The sequence below is a fragment of the Ceratotherium simum genome, chromosome 7 (genome assembly GCF_057802395.1).
Source record: "Ceratotherium simum simum isolate JZ-2026a chromosome 7, ASM5780239v1, whole genome shotgun sequence".
In the NCBI taxonomy this organism is placed as follows: domain Eukaryota; kingdom Metazoa; phylum Chordata; class Mammalia; order Perissodactyla; family Rhinocerotidae; genus Ceratotherium; species Ceratotherium simum.
The window spans coordinates 29625659-29647627 of record NC_141906.1 but is presented as its reverse complement, the minus strand read 5'-3'; the positions used below and the strand labels follow the sequence as shown (position 1 = coordinate 29647627).

Sequence of the window (21969 nt, the reverse complement as noted above, 5' to 3'; positions counted from 1 at the left end):
AGGAAAAGAATGCAGACTTGATGGCGCATTAATGTCTTCCTCTTCATCAGGTGTGCCGTTTGCCTTCGTCAGCAGACCCTGATTCTTATTCTTGTGTTCCTTCCCCTCCCCGCTTTACCTCTCTCCAAGTGCAAAATTAACATCTGTGCCAAGGAAGAATTGCTAGTGAATGTCAAGATTGTTCTAATTAATAAATCAGGAATAATTTAAACAATTGATTTGAGGAAAAAAATGCCTTGATTTCTGACCATTTTCTTGGTTTTCTTAGGTAATTAAGTTGAAAGCTGAAGCCCGGCTGGACCTGCTAAAGCAGATTGGGGTTTCGGTGGACACATGGCTAAAGAGTGCAATGAACCAAGTAATGGAAGAACTGGAAAATGAGCGATGGGCCCGCCTTCCTGCAGTGACCAATAATGGCACTTTACACTCGGTAAGGTGTCTCTTCGTGGGTGTGATGGGCTGACTTTCACTGAAGGATGCTGTTCTGTGACTATGTAGCCAAACTTGATAATAGCCAAAATTTAAAAGAAAAAATAATGGCTTAGCTACTGGTTTGGGTTTTTTTTCTTTAGCCTATCACTAATTGAGTTAAACTTAGTACAGGAAAGAAAGAGAGAAGGAAAAAATAGTGCTTTTTTCTTTAATGTGCAGCGAAGAATGTATTATCACTAGTTGGCTTATCACTGCCGATTTACCAAACTCATCATCCCATTCATGAAGTAGGTATACTTTTTGTCTGGAAGAAGCAGAATAAAAATTATAATCTAGTGTTTCTGAAGTTCTCATGGGTCTTCTCTAGTGTAAATGAAAATAAACATCCCAAGAGTTGTAAACAACCTTAAAGAAGGGAAAGGAACGCTCTGAGTCTGTGGCTTAGTCTGTTCAGTTCACAAGGGCTTTCACACTCTGTTCACAGTATCTTTTCCTCAGGAAGTCTTACAAACAAGGCCAGAACTCAAGCTTAAGTTTTCTTACTTCAAGTCCAGGGTTCTTTCCACTCTGATGTCATCCAGTTCAACTTTGGTTTTTCATGTTGGAGATCTGAGGACCAGAAAAGCTCAGTGATTTGCCTGATATTACGTAGGTGGATATATGATGCCTAGCTGGTCAGACTAAAGTAATTCCTGCTGCTACCTCCCCACCCATTACTCTCTCTCACCCTGTTTCCTTATGGCATTTATTACAACCTATACTTGTCATCTTTATTTGTTTTCTTTTGTTTATTGTCTGTCTTCCTCTCTGGAATGTAATTTCCATGTCTGCCTGGTTCACTGCTCTGCACACCATAGTGCATGGTGCATAGTAGATACTCAATAAATATCTGTTTAAGGAAGAAATGAAGGGATGGATGGGTAGATGGAATAGTGGCAAACTAAAAGCTAAAACCCTCTAATCTCCCAACTTCCCACTCTATCCATAGTACCTTTTCAGTGCTTGCGTCCTTCAGATAAAAGATATCCTTGCTAGAGAAATTGGCCAAACTTTAAGAACATTCCTAGAAGTTTTGTTAGTTTTTTCACATAGCATTCTGATTTCCTAATGGGAATACACTTGCACACTTAAAACGGATTGTGTGAGGGTTGCATTTTAAGGAAAAACAATGTATTAAAGGTTTATTTTTATTTTACTATTAATGGTAATTCAACAGGAGAAAATAAGCACACATCACCCACTTGACCTTTGGGGTTAGAAGAGCTTGCCCTGTTTTCAGTACAACAGAATTGCTCCGTATCATGAAATATCTCTTCCTATTGCATCTTCTAAAAATCACAATTCCCGTTTACTTCAGGTTGTTCTGTTATACAGAGTTCATGGTGACAGCAAATTCCAGGCATAAACTTGGCTTTTGGCTTCTTCAGCAGCACTGTTGACAGCCAGTCAAATGCAAGATTTTCCTTGCACTAGCACCTTTTCTAACTAAATCAACTAGGCAGGCACTTGTCACCTGACTATGTGCCTACTTCCTGGGCAAATCAGACGTGAACAAGACATGGTCTCTCTCCTCAAAGAGCTTACAAGCTGGTAGAGCAGACAGACCTTTATAGATCTTAGTGGTATATGGCAGTGTATAGCTGGGTTACTGTATGGCAAACTCAAAATTGCTTACTCCTAACTCATCAACACACCTCGGTAAAAGTCACTTCTCTCTGGGTTTCAGAGGGAAAGTTAGATTAAATAATTCTAAGATCCCCTCCAACTCCAAAACCTCATGATTTTATGAAATGCTATCAGAAAAGCTCAATATCAGCTAGAAAAATAGGAAAAAAGTTTGCCCCATGAAGGAAATGTCATTTGAGATAGTCCTTGAAGAATTTTAACAGGAGATAAAGGACTTCTGAGTGTGAAGGAAGAAAGTGAAGGCGATGTGCCTGGTACAGTGTCTGGCAGTGAGACGTGCAGTCTGGTATTAAGTGTTGAATAAATTGGGTATTTTTGAGAACTGTCCAAAGGCATCAGCTCATCTAGAGACTTGTCGTATCCTCTGTGAAGGCAGCATTTTGCAATCCTGTCTCCCTCTTTTCTCCCCTTGTCAGTCTTATGGAGCTTGTGTGTTGCCACTTTCAGCTGAGGAATGTATTTTGTGGAAGCTCTACTAACAATATAAATAAGGGAGAGATGTAGGCACAAAATAGCTTAATGAAGTCCCAATATTTATTTAACCTGCTTTTAAATGACAGCACTAAAATAATTTAGAAGGGATTGTATCTTTTCACACCGACAGCCTGCCGGCTAGGAGCATGAAGCAGAAATATACATTCTGGGGACCAAATTATTTCTTCCGTTATAGATGCCAACAAAAGCATTAGTCATCAAGTTTAGAATTCTCTTCCATCTGGAAAACATGGTTAATACTACTGTTAGACTTTAACAGTGTAAAGTGTAACAGTGTAGAAGATAAATGTTTTTAAAATATATAGTCTGTTTACCTTATAGAATAAGGAAGGAACTATACTTACTTGGGTATTAACTCTTTGTTTCCTGTATTATGCTGTGATACAGAATATAGGATTGGGAAGAAAAAGAATCACAGAATATGGCAACATTAAAAGGAGAGCAGTCTACTGATATAGTTACTCAGTTGATGGTTAACCAGAGCCTACACACAGCTTTCTTCCATGGTTGGATTCATGCCAGTGACCCAGAAAGCCTTTCTGTCACTCAACCCTCCCTTCTCTTATTTTTCTGCCTTCTCTTACTCAAAAACCCATACCCAGTTTACAACCTAATTTTGAGAGTATATTAATTTTAAAATAAAGAAGTTATATAACTTGATTACAAAAAAATTAGTACAATAGGAATGACCAGCAGCTCCATCCTTATAACACTACTGTTAGCAACTTGATGTAATTCCTTCTTCCACTTTATATTATTCTTTTTTTAACATATTTATCACTGTGAGGTTAATTTTGTATATTTTTCTGTCTAACATTCCATATTGCTAAATGGTCTTCGTAATCATCCTTTTTGTGTCTATATAATATTCCATCAGAAAGGTGTGCTATAATTCACGTAACTATTCTCTGATAGGTTCAATATTTAGATGGCCTCCAGATATTCTAAATAACACTCTGAAAAACATATGTGTACATATTTCTGTTTTCCGTACTGGGGAGTTTTTTCTATAATACTGATTCTTAGAAGTGGAATTACTGGGTCAAATATCTATAGTCCTTTGTTTGAGATTGGTTTATTTTTGTTCTTTCTCTTCTTTTTTCCCTAGATTTTCAAACTATAGTTGACAGTGTTTACATGACTTCCTTGCCTTCAGCCACTTCCCGTAACTACTATACAAAGGCATCCTGACATCTGCCTTGTTGTGCACCCTCCCTAAGAGTATGAGCATTTTGCCGAGTTGCATAGAAATAAATTCTGACTCCACACATTATGGAGACTATGCTGAATAATGTGTTTGAAAAGCTAGGAGATTAAATATTTTTGACCTTCAGGATGGTAGTTTGGTTCCCATCTGCCTCAATAATGGCTAATAGTCCTTGCAGTCAAATGGGCTTTGTTTTTGAAATATGAAAATCTCTTTTTTGGCTTGAGCTAATCCCAAAGAAAAGAAACAATGGATTTTTATAATGAAATAAATGTGAACTATAGAAAATAAAAGAATACATCTGCAAAAATCTTTAGTCACTTTCATATTTAGGGTATTTCCAAATGGGCAGTGGTCATTTTACTGGACTAAACTCCATACTCAAAATGCCCACACTTTTAGTGAAACTGACATTTCATATTCCCAGTAGGATTAGTTTAATTCAATTAGTAAGCATGTATTGAGCCTGCACTGCTTTTGAGACCCTTTCCTAGGTACTGAGAGTTACCAAGCTGAGTATGTCTGTTGAGTTTGTGTCCACAGAGTGAGAGAACCAGTCTCACTGACAGCCAAGACCCAAAGATGGGCACTGAAAGTATGTAGAGAATTTCACTTGTAAGAGAATTATCTATAGCTGTGTTATGTTTTTTGACTTTCTGCATAGCCATAATAACAAGTAAAGTGCCTGACACAGATCCTTATACATATTACATTTTCAAAAATTTTAATCTGAACCTCAAGATAAGCAGTTCACTCCAGTTCCCCAACTAAGCTTAAAATACTGCTAAAAGGAAGGAGTTCACACTGATAACATGTCTGTTATGTACCAGGTACTATGTCAGGCATAGTCATATATTATTTCAGTTGATGATCACAACAATCCTGAATGTATTTACAGACAAGGAGATGGACTAGGAAGAATTAAATATCTCACCCAAGGGCACACAGCTAGTAAGTGGAGAAAGCTGGGATTTGAACCCAGATGTGTAAGCCCTGCTCTTCAGCAAACTCTCTTCCTCTGTGGATTACTCTTTATTCCTCTAGCCTTTATCATGATTCATTTTAATTGCTGTGCATTCCTTTCTTCTTGTTTTTTTTTTTTTTAGGCTCTGTTGAATCCTCATTGAATGTCATATTTTCAGTGTAATTACAGTCATGTGTCACTTAACCACAGGGATGCGTTCTAAGAAATGCGTCATTAGGTGATTTCATCATTGTGCAAACATCATAAGAGCGTACTTACACAAACCTAGATGGTATAGCCTACTACACACCTAGGCTATATGGTACTAATCTTATGGGAACACCATCGTATACGCAGTCTATCGTTGACCAAAACGTCGTTATGTGGCACAGGACTGTAATGGTCTTATAGTATCTTCAAGTACTATATGACCAGTTGTCATTAACATTCCCAAACTTTATTGATATTTTTTAGCAGCTTTACTCAGGTATAATTGACATATGATAGACTGCACATATTTCAATCTGATTCATTTTGACATATATATACACCAGTGAAACCCTCCCCACAATTAAGATAACGAACATATCCATCACCCCCCAGAAGTTTCCTCATGTTCCTTTGTAATCCCTCCTTCCTGCCCCTCAATCAACCACTGATCTGCTGTCTGTCACTATAAATTAGTTTTCATTTCCTACAATTTTATATAAACAATCATACAATATGTATTCTTTTTGGTCTTGTCTTCTTTGACTCAGCATGATTATTTTGCAGATCATCCATGTTGTTGCATGTATCAATAGTTCATTTCTTTTAAGTACTGAGTAGTATTCCATTGTATGGATACACCACAGTTTGTTTATCCATTCACTTGATGATGGGCATTTGGGTTGTTTTGGACTATTACAGGTAAAACTGCTATGAACATGTTTTGGGTGGACCATATAGAGGGTATATTTACCATTTTAAGAAACTGCCAAACTCTTCTCCAAAGTGGTTGTACTATTTCAGATTTCCATCAGTAGGGTACTAGTATTCCAGTTGTTCCACAACCTTGCCAACACTAAGTATAGTCAGTTTTTTTAATTTTAGACATTCTAATATGTATCATACACATGTGTAGTTTTAATCTGCATTTCCCCAATAATGTTGAACATCTTTTCATATGCTTATTTGCCCATCAGTATATCTTCTTTGGTGAAGTGTCTGTTCAGATCTTTTACTCATATTTTATTGGATTGTTTGTCTTCTTTTTATTGAGTTTTGAGAGTTCTTTTTATATTCTAGATACAAAGCTTTATCAGAAATACGACTTACGTAAATTTCTCCCAGGCTATGGCTTGCCTTTTCATTTCCTTAACAATGTCTTTCAAAGAGCAGAAATTTTTAATTTTGATAAAGTCCAACTTAATTTCTTTTTCCTTTATGGATCATGCTTGGTATGGTAGCTAAGAAATCTTTGCCTAACCCAAGGTCATAAAGTTTTTATCCTATGTTTCCTTCTAGAAGTTTTGTCATTTTTAGGTTTTGCGTTTGAACCTGTGATCTAGTATGAGTTAATCTTTCTATATGGTAAGAACAATGAGTAAAAGTCCGTATTTTTTTGTTGTCGTTGAGAAGACTGTCCTTCCTCCACTGATTTGCCTTCACATCTTTGTCGAAAATCAATTAACCATATATGTGTGGGTCTATTTTCAGACTTTTTGTTCTGTTCCACTGGTCTGTCTAGCTTGATGCCAGTACTACACTGTCTTAATTACTGTAACTTTATAATAAGTCTTGAGGTCAGGTACAGTAAATCTTCCAACTGTTGTCTTCTTTCTCAAAGATGTTTTGGATATTCTAGGTTCTTTGCATTTCCATGTGAATTTTAAAATCCATTTTCTACAAAAACACCTACCAGGATTTTTTATTAGGATTGCAGTGAATCTGTAGATCAATTTGAAGACTTAACAATATTGAGTTGACATCTTAACAATATTGAGTCTTCCAGTCCATGAACATAATACTTCTCCATTTATTTAGGTCTTTAATTTCTCTCAGCAGTGTTTTGTAGTTTTCATTGTATAGGTCTTGCACATCCTTTGTCAGACTTAATCTGTATTTCATAGTTTTTAATGCTATTGTAAATGGGTTTTTTATTTCAATTTCCAGTTGCTCATTGCCGATATATAGAAATACAATTGATTTTTCTATGTTGATCTTATATCCTGCAACCTCGGGAAACTCATTTATTAGTTGTAGTAGTTTTTGTGTAGATTTTCTATATACATAATCATGTCACCTGCATATAAAGACAGTTTTACTTCTTCCTTTCCAATTCAGATGCCTTTTATTTCCTTCTTTGCTTCCTTTTTTCCTCTTAATTATAGCAACTAGAATCTCCAGTACAATGCTGAATAGAAGTGGTGAGCCAACAGATGTCCTTGCCTTGTTCCTAAACTTAGGCAGAAAGCATTCAGTCTTTCACCATTAAGTATGATGTTAACAGTAGGGTTTTTGTAGATGCCTTTTATCATGTTGAGTTTCCTCCATTTCTGTTTAGTTTGCTGATAGGAATGGATGTTAGATCTTGTCAAATTATTTTTCTTTTTTAGTCTGTTAATATGGAGAATTGCACCGATGATTTTTCAAATATTAAACCAACTTCATATTCCTGATAAGGTCTACCTGGATCATGATATATTATCCTTTTTTATGTATTGATTGGAATTGATTTTTTAAAATTTTGATAGGCATTTTTGTATCTCTGTTCATGGCAGATAGTAGTCTATAGTTTTCTTTTCTTGTAATGTTTTTGTCTGGATTTGGTATAATGCTTGTCTCTTAGAATAATGTGAAAAGTATCTCCTCCTCTTCTACACAGTTTTCTGGAAGCCTATGTAGAATTTTTTCTCCCTTAAATGTTTGGTAGAGTTCACCAGAGCAGTTATCTGAGCCTGGAGTTTTATTTGTGGGAGTTTTTTAACAACATTCTTAATTTCTTTCGTATTTATAGGGTTATTCAGGTTATTCTTCTTGAGTGGACTTTGATCATATGTGTCTCTCATGGAATTTGTCTATTCCATATAATTTGCCAAATTTATTGACATAAAGTTGTTCATAATATGCCTTTATTATCCTTGGATTATCTGGAGAATCTGTAGTGACATCACCTCTCTTATTCCTGATATTGGTTATTTGTGTCTCCTCTTTTTTTTGCTGATTATTCTGTTAGAGGTTTATCAATTTGATGGATCTCCACAAAGAACCAGCTTTTTGATTTCATTGATTTTTCCCTGTTGTTTTTCTGTTTTCTATTTTATCAGTTACTGCTCTGGTTTTTATTATTTCTTTTCTTCTGATTAATTTGGATTTAATTTGCTCTTTTTAATTTCTTAAAGGTAGAAGCTGAGGTCATTGATTTGAGACTTTCCTTCTTTTCCAGTATAGGCGTTTGGTACTAAACATTTCTCTCTAAATATTGCTTAAGCTCCATTGCACAAATTCTGATACGTTGTGTTATCATTTGTATTCAGTTCAAAATATTTTCTAATTTACCTTTTAAATTTTTCTTTGATTCGTGGGTTGTTTAGAAGTGTTATTGACTTTCCACATATTTGGGGACTTTACAGATGTATTTCTATTTTTGATTTCTAATTTATTTCCTTTGGTCAAATAACATATTTGAATTCTTCTAAATTTATTGAGACTTGTTTTGTGGCCCAGTATATGGTCTTAGTAAATGTTCCATGTGTACTTGAAAAGAATGTATATTCTGCTGTTGTCAGGTTTTATGTTCTAACAATGTCAATTAAGTCAAGTTGGTTCATAGTGGCTGTTCATTTCTTCTATATCTTCTATATAAGGCATGCTGTGTGACTTATGAGGTTTTCTACTCTGTTAAGAGGGAACAGGAAATATTCCCAGACCTGTGTGAGTGCTGAGGATTATTCCCTCTAATCCTCTGGGTGGTTCTATCCCTGGCTTCAGATAGTTCTTCACATACGTGTACTAATCAGTACTCAGCTGGAGACTTGAAGGGGACTCTCTGCAGATTTCCAGAGTTCTGTCTACGCATCTCTCTCTTCTCCATTACTCTGCCCTATGAACTCTAGCCACCTTGGCCTTCCTGAATGCCCCAGTTCTATATCCTCAATTCAGGGAAACCACCATCCTCTGCCTGGGTTCTCTCCCCCTATGTCTCAGCCTGGAAAGTTTCTTCAAACATTAAGTTGGGGAAATTGCTTGTTTCCCATCCCCAGGGATCACTGCCCTTCATTGCATGATGTCCAGTGTCTTGAAAACTGTTCTTTCATGTATTTTGGGCAGTTTTTTAGTTGTTTCTAGAAGCAGTTTAAATCTGGTCCATGATACTCCATATTGCCTGGAAGCAAAAATCCATTTTGCTGATATTTTCAACATCATCATTTATAATCTACTTGTATTTGAAATGATGTTCACTGTCATCAGTTTTCTGTCTAGATGGAATTCAGAGGTTCTGCTAGTCAGTTATAAGGAGCTGCCTTCCTCTGTTTTGTCTATCACCAGATTCTTTATCTAGATTCTCTTCTCCTTGTAAAAACAACAAAAGTAATGATTTATAAACTACCTCCTATGTATCAAGCATGTGTTAGGGATTTAAATATATTACCTCATTCAATCCTTATGGTAACCCTGTGAAGAGATAATTATATAGATGAGGTCAATGAAGTTGAGAAGTTAAAAATTTTCCCACAGTCACACAACAAGTCAGTGGTGTAGTCAGCATCCAAGTCTATCAGAAGCAAGGACCCACTGCTTTCTAGTTCATGACAGTACCATAAAGCTGATAAAGCCCTTCAGAGGTTATTTTGCTGAGTACAAGAAGACAGCTACTAAAACCAACTCAAAAAGGTTCTTCGTATCTGCCCTGGCAACAAGAGTAAGCATTTTACAACATCTAAGAAAGGAAAAATATTAGTACAGCTAGAAAGAATAGTTTTGATGGAAGTTCTGTCAAGTGACAGGAAGGAAAAGGGATAAGGGAGCAGTTGTTGAGAAACAGAGGAAGAATGTGATTTTAGAAATGCTGGGTCAAGAAAACATTGCAACAATTAAGTTACAAAGGGTGGAAGAGGAAAAAGGAAGAAATTATTCTGAGATGACATATTTTGGAAGGCTGCTAGAGCAGTGCAAAAACATATGGCAGTGACCCCTATTGCTGTCACTGCAACCTTTCATTCCTTTCAGTGAGAATCCAAAAATGAACTTAAAATAAAGGAGAAAGAATGGAATGTTTAGTATCAACCAACGTTGCCAAGATAAAATGTTTTTGATTGATCCCCTGTGCCAAAGCACAGTACATATTAAAATTCCTTATATATTTTTGGAAACTTGTTTACCCACGTTGGCTTTAATTTTAGTTTTTACAGATGTATGGGTGTTTTGTTTTGTTGTAATGCCCACAGGTTTTTTAAATGTCTGTAACCTTTACTAGAATATAAAAGCAATGTCTTCTAAGTATACAATCACACATTGCTTAACAATGGGGCTGTTTTCTGAGAAATACATCATTAGGTGATTTCGTCATTGTGTGATCATCATAGAGTGTACGTAGACAAACCTAGATGGCATAGCTACTGCACACGTAGGCCATATGGTACTAATCTTATGGGAACACCATCGTATACATGGTCCCTTTTTGACCGAAACGTTTTTATGTGGCAGATGACTGTATATAGATATGTGTAAGTTTATGGCAATTTCTAGCATGTGATCCTTTTATATAACACAATGCCCTGTTGGAAAACAAGAGAATCATAAGCCTCAGATTATTTTAAAGGTCAAGATTTGAGTCTATTTTGTCATTGACCTAACTGACCATAGATGAATTATTTGTAAGATGAAGCACATGATTACCTCACTCAGCTGTGGAGAATTTTTAAAAATAATTATAAATGAGATAGGGCTGGCCCAGTGGCGTAGTGGTTAAGTTCATGCACTCCGCTTCGGCGGCCCAGAGTTCGCAGGTTCGGATCCTGGGTGCGGACCGATGTACCACTGGTCAAGCCATGCCGTGGCAGCGTCCCATATAAAGTAGAGGGAGATGGGCAGGGATGTTAGCCCAGGGCCAGTCTTCCTCAGCAGTAAGAGGAGGATTGGCAACAGATGTTAGCTCAGGGCTAATCTTCCTCACACACACAAAAAATTATAAATGAAAATATTACAGCGACTTTGAAATGGAAGCAATAAACGTGACAGGAAATATGTGCTATTTGTTCTTCTGGAACTCCCCGCAATTCTATAGATTTTTATTAGGGAAATAGCAGTTAAAAGCAGAGTCGGTTTTAAAACATTAGTGATAACTACTCAAGGGAAATCATTTTAATTCATTAAAAAATAGAACTTTAATACTATAGGCAGCCCCTTCCTTTTTTTTTTCTTTTTTCTTTTTTTTTGCTGAGGAAGATTCGCCCTGAGCTAACATTTGTTGCCAATCTTCCCCTATTTTGTATGTGAGACACCACACAGCATGGCCACCAACAAGTGGTGTAGGTCCACACCCAGGAGGTAAACCCAGGCCACCGAAGCAAAGCATGCTGAACTTACCCACTAGGGCACTGGGGCTGGCCCTAGCCTCTGCTTTTTGACTCACTGAATCCCAGGAAGTCTTCTCTGACCTTCTCCAGTCACCTCTTCCATATCCACAGGCCCCTGAGCACTTAGCATTTAGTTTCCACTCTAGATGTGACCTCCTGCGAAGCAGGCACGGTGTCCTGCATTTCATATCGAAGAGCCTAGCATAGTGTTCAACATACAGTAGGTATTTGGTATTTAAATTAATTGTTCTACTGTGAGGTCCAATTCTGACTGTCTGTTCCTTATATACTTAATGTGTAAACATCAGTGTCTTTGTATGTTTGAACATAGGAAAAAGCCAAATAAGTGCTTATATGTAGCTAGAAACAGAAATCTCTGAGCCTATTTTGTGTCTTCTTTATTGGATTTTTAATTTAAAAAGTAAAACATACTTATTTTAATAGTTCAGGTAGTACAGAGGTATGTAAAAAACAAATCAGTTATCTTCTCTGTTCTGCAGTCTTGATTCTTCTTACTCTGTCTCCCCCTGTCAGATACTTATGCTCATATAAATACTCAATACCATTTTAATTAATATATGCCTTTTAGCTATGGAGGGTAATATACATTGAAATCGGGTTAAAAAATTATTTTCCTTGTGCTACATTTCAAAAGGGACTGTATTCTCTTTTGTGGTAATATATACATAACATAAAATTTACCATTTAAAGCATTTTGTTTTTTTTTTTGAGGAAGATCAGCCCTGAGCTAACATCCATGCTAATCCTCCTTTTTGCTGAGGAAGACCGGCTCTGAGCTAACATCCATTGCCAATCCTCTTCCTTTTTTTATCCCCCCACCAAAGCCCCAGTAGATAGTTGTATGTCATAGTTGCACATTCTTCTAGTTGCTGTATGTGGGACGCCGCCTCAGTATGGCCAGAGAAGCGGTGTGTCGGTGCGCGCCTGGGATCCAGACCCGGGCCGCCAGTAGCGGAGCGCGTGCACTTAACCGCTAAGCCACGGGGCCAGCCCCCTAAAGCATTTTTAATTATACAGTTCAGTAGCATTAAGTACATTCACATTGTTGTGCAACCATCACCACCATCCATCTCCAGAACTGTTTTCATCCTGAAAAAGTAAAACCCTGTACCCATGGAATGATCACTCCCCATTCCCTAACCCCTAGTCCCTGGCAACCAACATTCCACTTTTCTGTCTCCATAAATTTGACTACTCTAGATACCTCATAAAAGTAGAATTATACAGTATTTATCTTTTTGTGACTGGATTATTTCATTTAACATTAATGTCCTCAAGGTTCATCCATATTATAGCATGTGTCAGAATTTCTTTCCTTTTTAAGGCTGAATAATATTCTATTGTATGTGTATACCAGGTTTTGTTCATGCATTCATCTGTCAATGGACACTTGGGTTGCTCTTACCTTTTAGCTATTGTGAATAATGCTGCTATGAACATTGGTGTACAAATATCTCTTCATGTCCCATCTTTCAATTCTTTGGGGTATATACCTAGAAGTGGAATCACTGGATCATATGGTAATTCTCTGTTAAATTTTTTGAGGAACCGCCATACCGTTTTCCACAGAGGCTGCACCATTTTACATTCCTACCAGCAGTACACAAGTGTTCCAATTTCTCTACATCTTCACCAACACTTGTTATTTCCTGGTTTTTTGATAACAGCCATTCTAATGGGTATCTCATTGTGGTTTTGATTTGCATTTCCCTCATGATAAGTGATGGTGAGCATCATTTCATATGCTTATTGGCCATTTGTGTATCTTCTTTGGAGAAATGTCTATTCAAATCCTTTGCCCATTTTTGAATTCGGTTTTTTGTTATTGTTGAGTTTTAGGCATTCTGTATATATTCTGGATATTAACCCCTTATCAGATATATGATTTGCAAATATTTTCTCCCATTCTGTGGGCTGCCTTTTCACTCTGTTTTCCTTTGATGCACAAAAGTTTTTAATTTGATGAAATCCATTTTATCTATTTTTTTCCTTTGTTGCCTGTGCTTTTGGTGTCATATCCAAGAAATCATTGCCAAATCCAGTGTCATGACGCTTTTCCCCTATGTTTTCTTCCAAGAGTTTTATAGTTTCAGCTCTTACGTTTAGGTCTTCAATCCATTTGAGTTAATTTTTGTAAGGTAAAGGTCTAACTTCACGCTTTTACATGTGGATGTCCAGTTTTCCTAGTACCATTTATTGAAAGAACTATCCTTTCCCCATTGAATAGTCTTGGGACCTTTATCAAAAATCATTTAACCATATAGCGAGAGTTTATTTGTGGGCTTTCTATTCCCTAACTCATTTTTATTAGGTGTTATTTATCTATAATATGGACACATCATAGTTTATTCAGACGTCCTCAATTGATGGACATACAGGTTGTGTCCAGGCCTTTGCCGCTACAAGCTATGTTGCAGTAAACATCTGAGAATTATAGTCTTACATCCTGGTGCTTTCATTTCTCCGTAATGGATTCACAGAATTGGAATTGCTAGACCAAGTAGTATGTTTAATTTCAGTAAGCGGGTTATTTTTTTTAAAAGGATGTGTCAATTTACATTTCTACCAGCCATAGATGAAAGCCTGTTGCTCCACATCCTTGGTAGCATTTAGAAATCTGTTTAATGTTTCCCAATATAATGTTTAAAATGGTAATGGGTGTTTATTAGTCAGTATTTAACAGTTAAAACTGAAAAGATACTGATAAATATTTCTTATATATTAGAAAGACATTTTATTCTTGGTTTTAAAAAGAAAAAATATCTCAGTCCTTTTATAACATGAAAAATGCAAGTGCCGTTGAATAAGTAAGTTAATATTTTGAAACAATCAGGTTTTAAGTGTGTTTTTCCTGCTTTCAGCCATTTTCTTGAAGTAAGCAAGCTAGTCAATGGCTTCTAATTTTTCCTAGCTTAATGCAGATCCTGAAAGAGAAGAAGGAGAAGAGTTTGAAGACAACATGGATGTTTTTGATGACAGCAGTTCCAGCCCTTCTGGCACCTTAAGAAATTATCCACTCACCTGCAAAGTTGTTTATTCCTACAAGGTTTGTATTTCTCTAACATGTTGCTCATACTAAATTGTGACAACTCTGAAGATACACATAACTGTATCAACTCAGCCTCTCAGATTGTGCTTAACATAAAATTGGCGTCTAGTTAGCATTAGAGGCAACATAACGTAATGGTGAAGAATCTAGGCTCTGATGTCAGAATCAGACTGTCTGGGTTAACATCCTGTCTCTGCCACTTATGACCTATATGACCACACTAATCCCTGAGTCTCTGTGAGCCTCAGTTTTCTTATTTATATTATGGGGATAACATTATAGAGCTAGTTTGAAGATTAAATGAGATAACACTTTATAGCAAAGCACTTACAGTGCCTGGCATCCAGTAAATTTGCAGCAAATAGAACTTGTACCCTTTTTATCAATTGCCTGCTTCGCATAAGACCCTCCACTAGGATGATCCTCAAAACTTATATTACAAGAAAATCGTTTTACAGAGCAGTTTTTGAACACTTTACCTTTCCTAATATGAATATAACCATCTCTTGTTTCTATGTTAAGCAGGGACCTGGATAAATAGATGCCAGAATTTCCAAACCTGATTTGGTGTAATAGTTCTTAATCTCTCTCACCACTGCCCTGCTTTCACATTAACTTCGTACTCATACAAAGTTAACTGAGTTTTAATTCCCCAATTCCTTTCTTTCTCTCAGCCCCCTCATCCAGTCCATCAGCCGGTCCTATTGAGTCCACCTCCAAAACACGTCCTGAATCCATTCACTTTTCACCGTCTTGGTCTAGGCCATTGGTTTGACTTCTGTAAAGGAAGAAAAACTTATGATTGGTATCCCTTCTTCATACTTGCCTTCCAACAGTCCATTTTCCACTCTGCAGCCAGAATTATCTTGAACACATAAAGGAGATTATTTTATTCCCCTGCCTAAAACCCTTTATAAGCTTTCCATCATCACATAGGGAAAAACAAACTCTTTACTAGGATCTGTAATGTCCAGATTGATCAGGCCCCAGCCGGTCTCCCTAACTTCATGTCGGACCATTCCCCTACCCAACCCACTGCACATTAGCCACTCTGGCTGCCCTTCAGTCTTCAAAAGCACCAGGCTTTTTCCTGACTTAACAACTTTGCACTTGCAGCTCCCTAGAACTGTCTTTTTCTAAATCTTGGTTGGCTACCCATTGCTCTTCCTTGAGGCTCAGCTCAAATAGTGCCTCCTCAGGCCTCCCCTGACCACCTGAATACATAACCAACTCCTCAGTCACTACTCTCTGTCCCATTGCACTTTTGCCCTCTTTTATTTACTATATAGCATTTATCCCCAGTCAAATTTAATCTTACTGGTTTTCATATTTCTTTGTCTGACTCCACACTAGAGGTCCAGGAGGACAGAAACTTTGTGTACCTTGTCTGTGGGTCTTCAGCACCTAGGGCAGTACCTGACACATAGAGATAATTGTGGACTGTAAATAATTGTGGACTTAATAAATGAATGGTTCAAGGAAGGCATGAAGAAATGAATCCTCCTCTGGCTCCCATGCTGATGGAGACCCAGTGCTTAAGGGACAAGAACAGAGGAAGAGTCTGGAGAGAATTTTCAACAGTCATACATGGGACAGCCTCACTCCCACCATCACCATCCCTGGAGAGCCAAAAGTTGGCAGTATTTACTCCTCAATATCAGTGATTCCCAGACTTTTTTTAGTTTAACATCCTTTCGTTATATATTTAAATTAATAATACTTCCTCTTTTCTAAAAGGGTTGGGATTTTTTTTTCATTGTAAATCGTTTTGATAGTCTTTTGAAAATTTGAAGTTACCTTCTGAGATACTTGGAAAGGTGTTATAGAGTATTGTAAAACTAGGGTTGGGAATGTTTCCCCATCTCACTTCTCAGTATTATATTTACTTTGAAGTTCCAGAATTAGAATGTAAGGTCCTTAAATGGAAAGGGTCCTAAGTGTCTGAGTGATTATAAACAGCTTACATTCATCTAACATTCCCTTTATTGGCATTTCCCAGGCCTGTCCCTATGGCAAACCAGACTATAAAAATCTATTTAATCTGTTAATCATTAAACACATTTATTGAGTGCCCAATATGTGATAAGTTTTGAGGGTGCAAGAATGAAGGTGACACAATCCCTGCCCCCCAGGAAGGGATAGGCTCGGGGGAGTAAATATTAAACTCAACAATGGAATATGTGTGACTGAATGACTAGAAAACATAGTAGAGGTAAAACTACTAATTCTTCCTGTGAGGGTTGGGAGAAGCTTTACAGATGAGGTGGCATTTAAATTAGGTCATGAAGGGGGCTAGCCCGGTGGCGTAGCAGTTAAGAGCACACGCTCCACTGTGGTGGCTCAGGGCTCACAGGTTCAGATCCTGGGCATGGATGGACACACTGCCTGTCAAGCCATGCTGTGGCAGCATCCCATATAAAGTAGAGGAAGATGGGCACAGATGTTAGCCCAGGGCCAGTCTTCCTCAGCAAAAAGAGAAGGATTGGCATTGGATGTTAGCTTAGCGCTGATCTTCCTCACACACACAAAAAAAGTATTAAATTAGGTCATGAATAAGATCTTTCTAGATATAGTGAGAAGATAGGGAAGGGAAAGAGCCTTCTAAGCAAAGACAGCAGCAGATACAGAGACATGGTTTGATGAGATAATGGGGTGTTCAGGAAATGTTAAAGTCAGTGGCACGTGAGCATCAAGTGTGGGAAATAGAGCAGCTGGAAGTAAAGATGTTTGCTGTCAGATTGTAAAGAGCCTTGTAGACCGGACTGAAGTTTGGCTTTTATCCTGGCTAGGAGCAGCCATTGATGTCTTAAAATCAGATTAGGCTTTTAACCTAACCCTGGTGTTGGTATAGATACTCTAGAGGATAGATTAGAATAGAAGGAGACTGGGCCGGCCCCGTGGCTTAGCGGTTAAGTGCGCGCGCTCTGCTACTGGCGGCCCGGGTTCGGATCCCGGGCGCGCACCAACGCACCACTTCTCCAGCCTTGCTGAGGCCGCATCCCACATACAGCAACTAGAAGGATGTGCAACTATGACATACAACTATCTACTGGGGCTTTGGGGGAAAAAAAGGAGAAGGATTAGCAATAGATGTTAGCTCAGAGCCGGTCTTCCTCAGCAAAAAAAGAGAAGGATTAGCACGGATGTTAGCTCAGGGCTGATTTTCCTCACACACACACACACAAAAAAAATAGGAGGAGACTGACTGTAAGCCTAATAGTGATTCCTCTAGTCCAGACCAGGAAAGAAGGCCCAGGTTAATCTGGTGAGAACAAAGAAAAGCTGTATTTAAGGATGAGATTCAAAAGCCTTAAAAATGCTCATAACTTTTGACCCTTCTAGCATTTGTCCTAATGAAATGACCAACAATATAGAAAAACATTTTGGAAACAGTGTTCTTTCATCATAACATGACTTTATAATAGCTCAGCGTTGGCAGTCCAATAAGGGAATAGTTAAATAAATTAACCATTCATATAATGGAACCATAGCATATAATATGATGAAGATAATTGAAAATTACATTAGTGAGTGTTTTTTATGTAAGAAGAAATGCTATGTTATGTCAAAAAAGTAAGATACCAAATTGTATATACCTTAAGATCTCAATTACGCATATTTTCCAGCTTTTCTACAATGGACATGTACTTTTATAATCAGGAAAAAGCATATTGTTTTCAAAGAAAACAGGAAATTTGGAGAGAGTGGTGGGAATGGAGGGCATGGCTGCTTGTGGAGTTCTGGCTGTCACTGGGTATTAGGACTTCAGGAGGCAGTGTGAGACCATGTGTTTGTTTAATAACCATTTACTGACCACTTGCTGTCGTTGGTTGGGGTGAGAAGAATTACATTCCCTGCCTTAAGTAAGTCATTCTAGCAGGAAGCCCACAAGGGCAAACAACTAACTAGGTGCCATGGTAGTCAGTGTTAGAGGGCTGCACAAAGCCTTGAAAGAACAGAAGGATGAAGCAACCAGCTCACTGTGGGTGGTCTGGGAAAACATATGAGCTGGGCCTCAAATCATAAGTAATAATGATAGCTACCATTTATGAATTACTGTGTGCCTAGTACCACATATCTATACCCTGTACATTTGGGGGGATATATATAGAGTAATCTCTTTAATAACCCTATAAGGAAGATATTATCAACCAACCATTAATTCAACAAATATTATTTGAGCACCTTCCATGTACTGTGCTGTGCTGTTTTCTAGGCTTGAGGATATAACATTGATCAACACAGACAAAAATCTCTGCCCTCATGGAGCTTACATTCTAATAGGAATAAAAAAGAAAACTGAGGCTCGGAGAGGTCTTATGGTCACTTGCCCATAGAAACAGACTGAAGCTGGACTTGAACCCATAATAATCTAAATCCATTCACCTGATGGGAAGGAGGAAGCAGGGCCTGCTGAAAAGAAGGAACAGCCTGGTAAAGCCACAGAGGCAAAGAAGAGCATGGTGTGTTGAGAGAATTTGGAATAGTGTGCTGGGGCCAAAGCATCAAGAGACCATGGGGCCAAACTCTGTTGGGTCTTGAGTGCCATGCAAAGGACTTGATCTTGTCAAGTGGAAGAATTGGTGACTGCTTGGGGATGGTATGATCCAGCTAGTGTCTGCTTATATCATGATGTGGGACAACTTGCATGGCCCCCTATGACTTTTTTACAAGGGCAGCAATATATTTAAAGGTGTTTTTATCCCTCCTGCTTTGCTCTCACACACATTGAAGTCTGGTTGCATTGATACTTTTTAAGTCTTGCGATGGAATTAGGAAAAACATCTTTGTTATATAGGTGCCTTTTGCTGGTATATTCAAGACATGGTGTAGTTTCAGATTAGCAAAGAAATTCCATTGGAAAAGCCATCAAGAGTCAGTAAGCTTTTTGTTTTCTCATATTTTGAGATCACAGGTAATTTACTTAAAATTCTGGTCCTGGAGTATTTCTGTGATTTGTCAGCCATTTCCAATACTATTTTTCCTTCTCAAGCAGCTATGGCAACGTCTAGAATCTGGGTTTGATGAAATGTTATAATGCGTATGAAATGAAAAATAAGTCTTAGGAAAGTGACCCATTTTCTTGCCTTATTTTTGCTCTTGTAACTTGGAGATATTTTACACTTTGAGACTGTGAGATTTGAAAAACTATATGGTCTTAGATGATAGTTTTAACTGATCTTGGGACTTGAGGAAAGCTTTTAAGACTGTTCACTAGAGAGCCTGAGGATGCCAGCAGGCCCCTCCCTGGTACCTGTGACAGGTAAATCTCTTTAGAAAACAAAGCCACATGTCTCAGTCTCTGATCTGTCTGTGGAGCCCCTGAGAGTTTGCTCTCAGATTCTACAGTCTTGGGGCTGGCCCAGTGTTGTAGTGGTTTAGTTCACACACTCCACTTCTGCGGCCTGGGTTCACGAGTTTGGATCCCAGGCGCAGACCTACACCACTCATCAAACCATCCTGGGGTGGCATCCCACATACAAAATAGAGGAGGAAGATGGGTACAGATGTTAGCTCAGGGCCACTCCTCCTCAAGCAAAAGAGAAAGATTGGCACCAGGTGTTAGCTCAAGGCCAGTCTTCCTCACAAAAAAAAAAAAGATTCTGCAGTCTCAAGGGCAGTATCTGAGTTGCTGGTGTTAGTGGACTCCTGCTGTTAGAAGTAATAAAACCATCACAGTTAGCGGCTTGTGCAGAAGCACCCAAGTGGATCAGCCCAGTCTCCGCTGTTAAGTTGGAGCATAATAAATCCAAACTTTGACCGATCTCAATCATTTCCTTTCCTACAACTTTCTTCTCTTGGCCAGTGTTTTACAATGATTCCAGATCAATTCTAGGTGCTGCTCAAGCTGTCATCCAATCCACGTACATAGTTCTTTGCATTTTCACAGCATGCACCTCCATGATAGCCCTCTGGTGCAGTTCTAATTCAGTGCTTTCTCCTTTGCCTGTGCTTCCCCAGTCGTCATGGTTCTGTGCTTATTCATCCCACATTGACTCCCCTATCCTCCTGAGAATGGCAAGGTTGTCATTTTGCAGAAATGGAGGCATCAAGAAGTTGAATAACTTACCAATAGATCCATAAGCTGGGGCTGGAGCCCAGGTCCTGTGCTTCCAGCAGAGTGCTTTGTCACTGAACCTGATTGCCTCCTGAGGATTCTGTTTCTCCAGTTTTTGTCGTGGCTTTATTTTGTTTAGTTTTTTAAAGTAAAACTTCACCTCATTATGATAGTTTTACAACACTTAAATTTTTTATGTTTGATACGTTTTTCAAAATCATTTCAATATTTTGATCCCCAGTTTTCGTTATGATCAGCTCACATCTGCTCTTATCTAACCTTTTTAATTTTGTCCATGACCATCCTACATTGCAGGCTTCTCAACCAGATGAGTTGACCATTGAGGAGCATGAGGTGTTAGAAGTGATTGAAGATGGAGATATGGAAGACTGGGTAAAGGTATATTCCTTTGCTCATATCGCCCCTTCCTGTGACATTTTTAGGAGTTTGTTTTGGTTCTTGTTAAGCCCTGTCCAGATTGTGTGTGCAAACCTGTTTTGTCACGTCTTTTACTCAGGCTCGAAATAAAGTTGGCCAAGTGGGTTATGTTCCAGAAAAGTACCTCCAGTTTCCCACCTCGAACAGTCTACTGAGCATGCTGCAGTCCTTGGCTGCTTTGGACAGTCGGTCACACACATCCAGCAATTCCACGGAGGCCGAGCTCGTTTCAGGCAGCCTCAACGGAGATGCCAGTGGTAAAGACTGAAACAGGGCACTCTTTATTTGGTCACATTTGGCCTAAACTGTGTTACCCAGGAGTCAGCCTTCAGTAGGTTATAAAGCACCACTTTATTCCTATTCTATACTGTTTTGCTTTATTTGGTCACATTTATCCTGTATGGTAGAACCCTAAAGTTCGTCTTCAGTGAGTAAAAACATTACAGCTTTACTCTTATTCTGTACGATGCTCGTTTAGTTGTCATGTGAGCATAGGGGTGGTTGCAAAAGTAACCTGGCTATTAATGTTCTCACTGCATTTTTCTCTCTCTTGCTACCTAGTCTGTTTCGTGAAAGCACTTTATGACTACGAGGGCCAGACAGATGATGAATTATCTTTTCCTGAGGGAGCAATCATCCGAATCCTGAACAAAGAAAACCAGGATGATGATGGCTTCTGGGAAGGGGAATTCAATGGGCTGATTGGAGTTTTCCCATCGGTGCTAGTGGAAGAACTTTCAGCCTCAGAAAACGGTGATACTCCATGGATGAGAGAGATTCAGGTACATGATGGGAGAAAGCCGAATTAAAAGATGTTTAAAGAAAGTGACTCCCAGGGAGTCTTCGCAGAAGTGGGCTGTAGCCTCGGCCTCACCCTCACACTCCAGTCCTTGGTTGCCAGATTTCTGCAAAACTGAATTTGGAAAAGCAGAGACTCATCAGTCAGGCTCTTGTTTAATGGCCATATTACACCTCAGTTCTCCCACATTCTGTTCTCTGAATAGGTTAACTGGAATGCTAAATGTATGTGATATACGAAGGAATGGTTTGGTGGAAAGA

The 21969-nt window shown here is 38.4% G+C and overlaps 1 protein-coding gene across 2 annotated transcripts in view; it reads left to right on the top strand.

The window, feature by feature from the left end:
- The window catches only part of FCHSD2 (FCH and double SH3 domains 2), a 256434-nt gene that overhangs the window by 228850 nt on the left and 5615 nt on the right, over positions 1 to 21969 (top strand). For both annotated transcript variants that reach the window (XM_087433411.1, XM_004433967.3), the window contains 5 exons: positions 269 to 430; positions 14277 to 14411; positions 20788 to 20871; positions 20990 to 21167; positions 21472 to 21692. In XM_087433411.1, coding sequence (XP_087289537.1) covers positions 269 to 430; positions 14277 to 14411; positions 20788 to 20871; positions 20990 to 21167; positions 21472 to 21692 — 780 coding nt within the window. The remainder of the gene's footprint in view (positions 1 to 268; positions 431 to 14276; positions 14412 to 20787; positions 20872 to 20989; positions 21168 to 21471; positions 21693 to 21969) is intronic.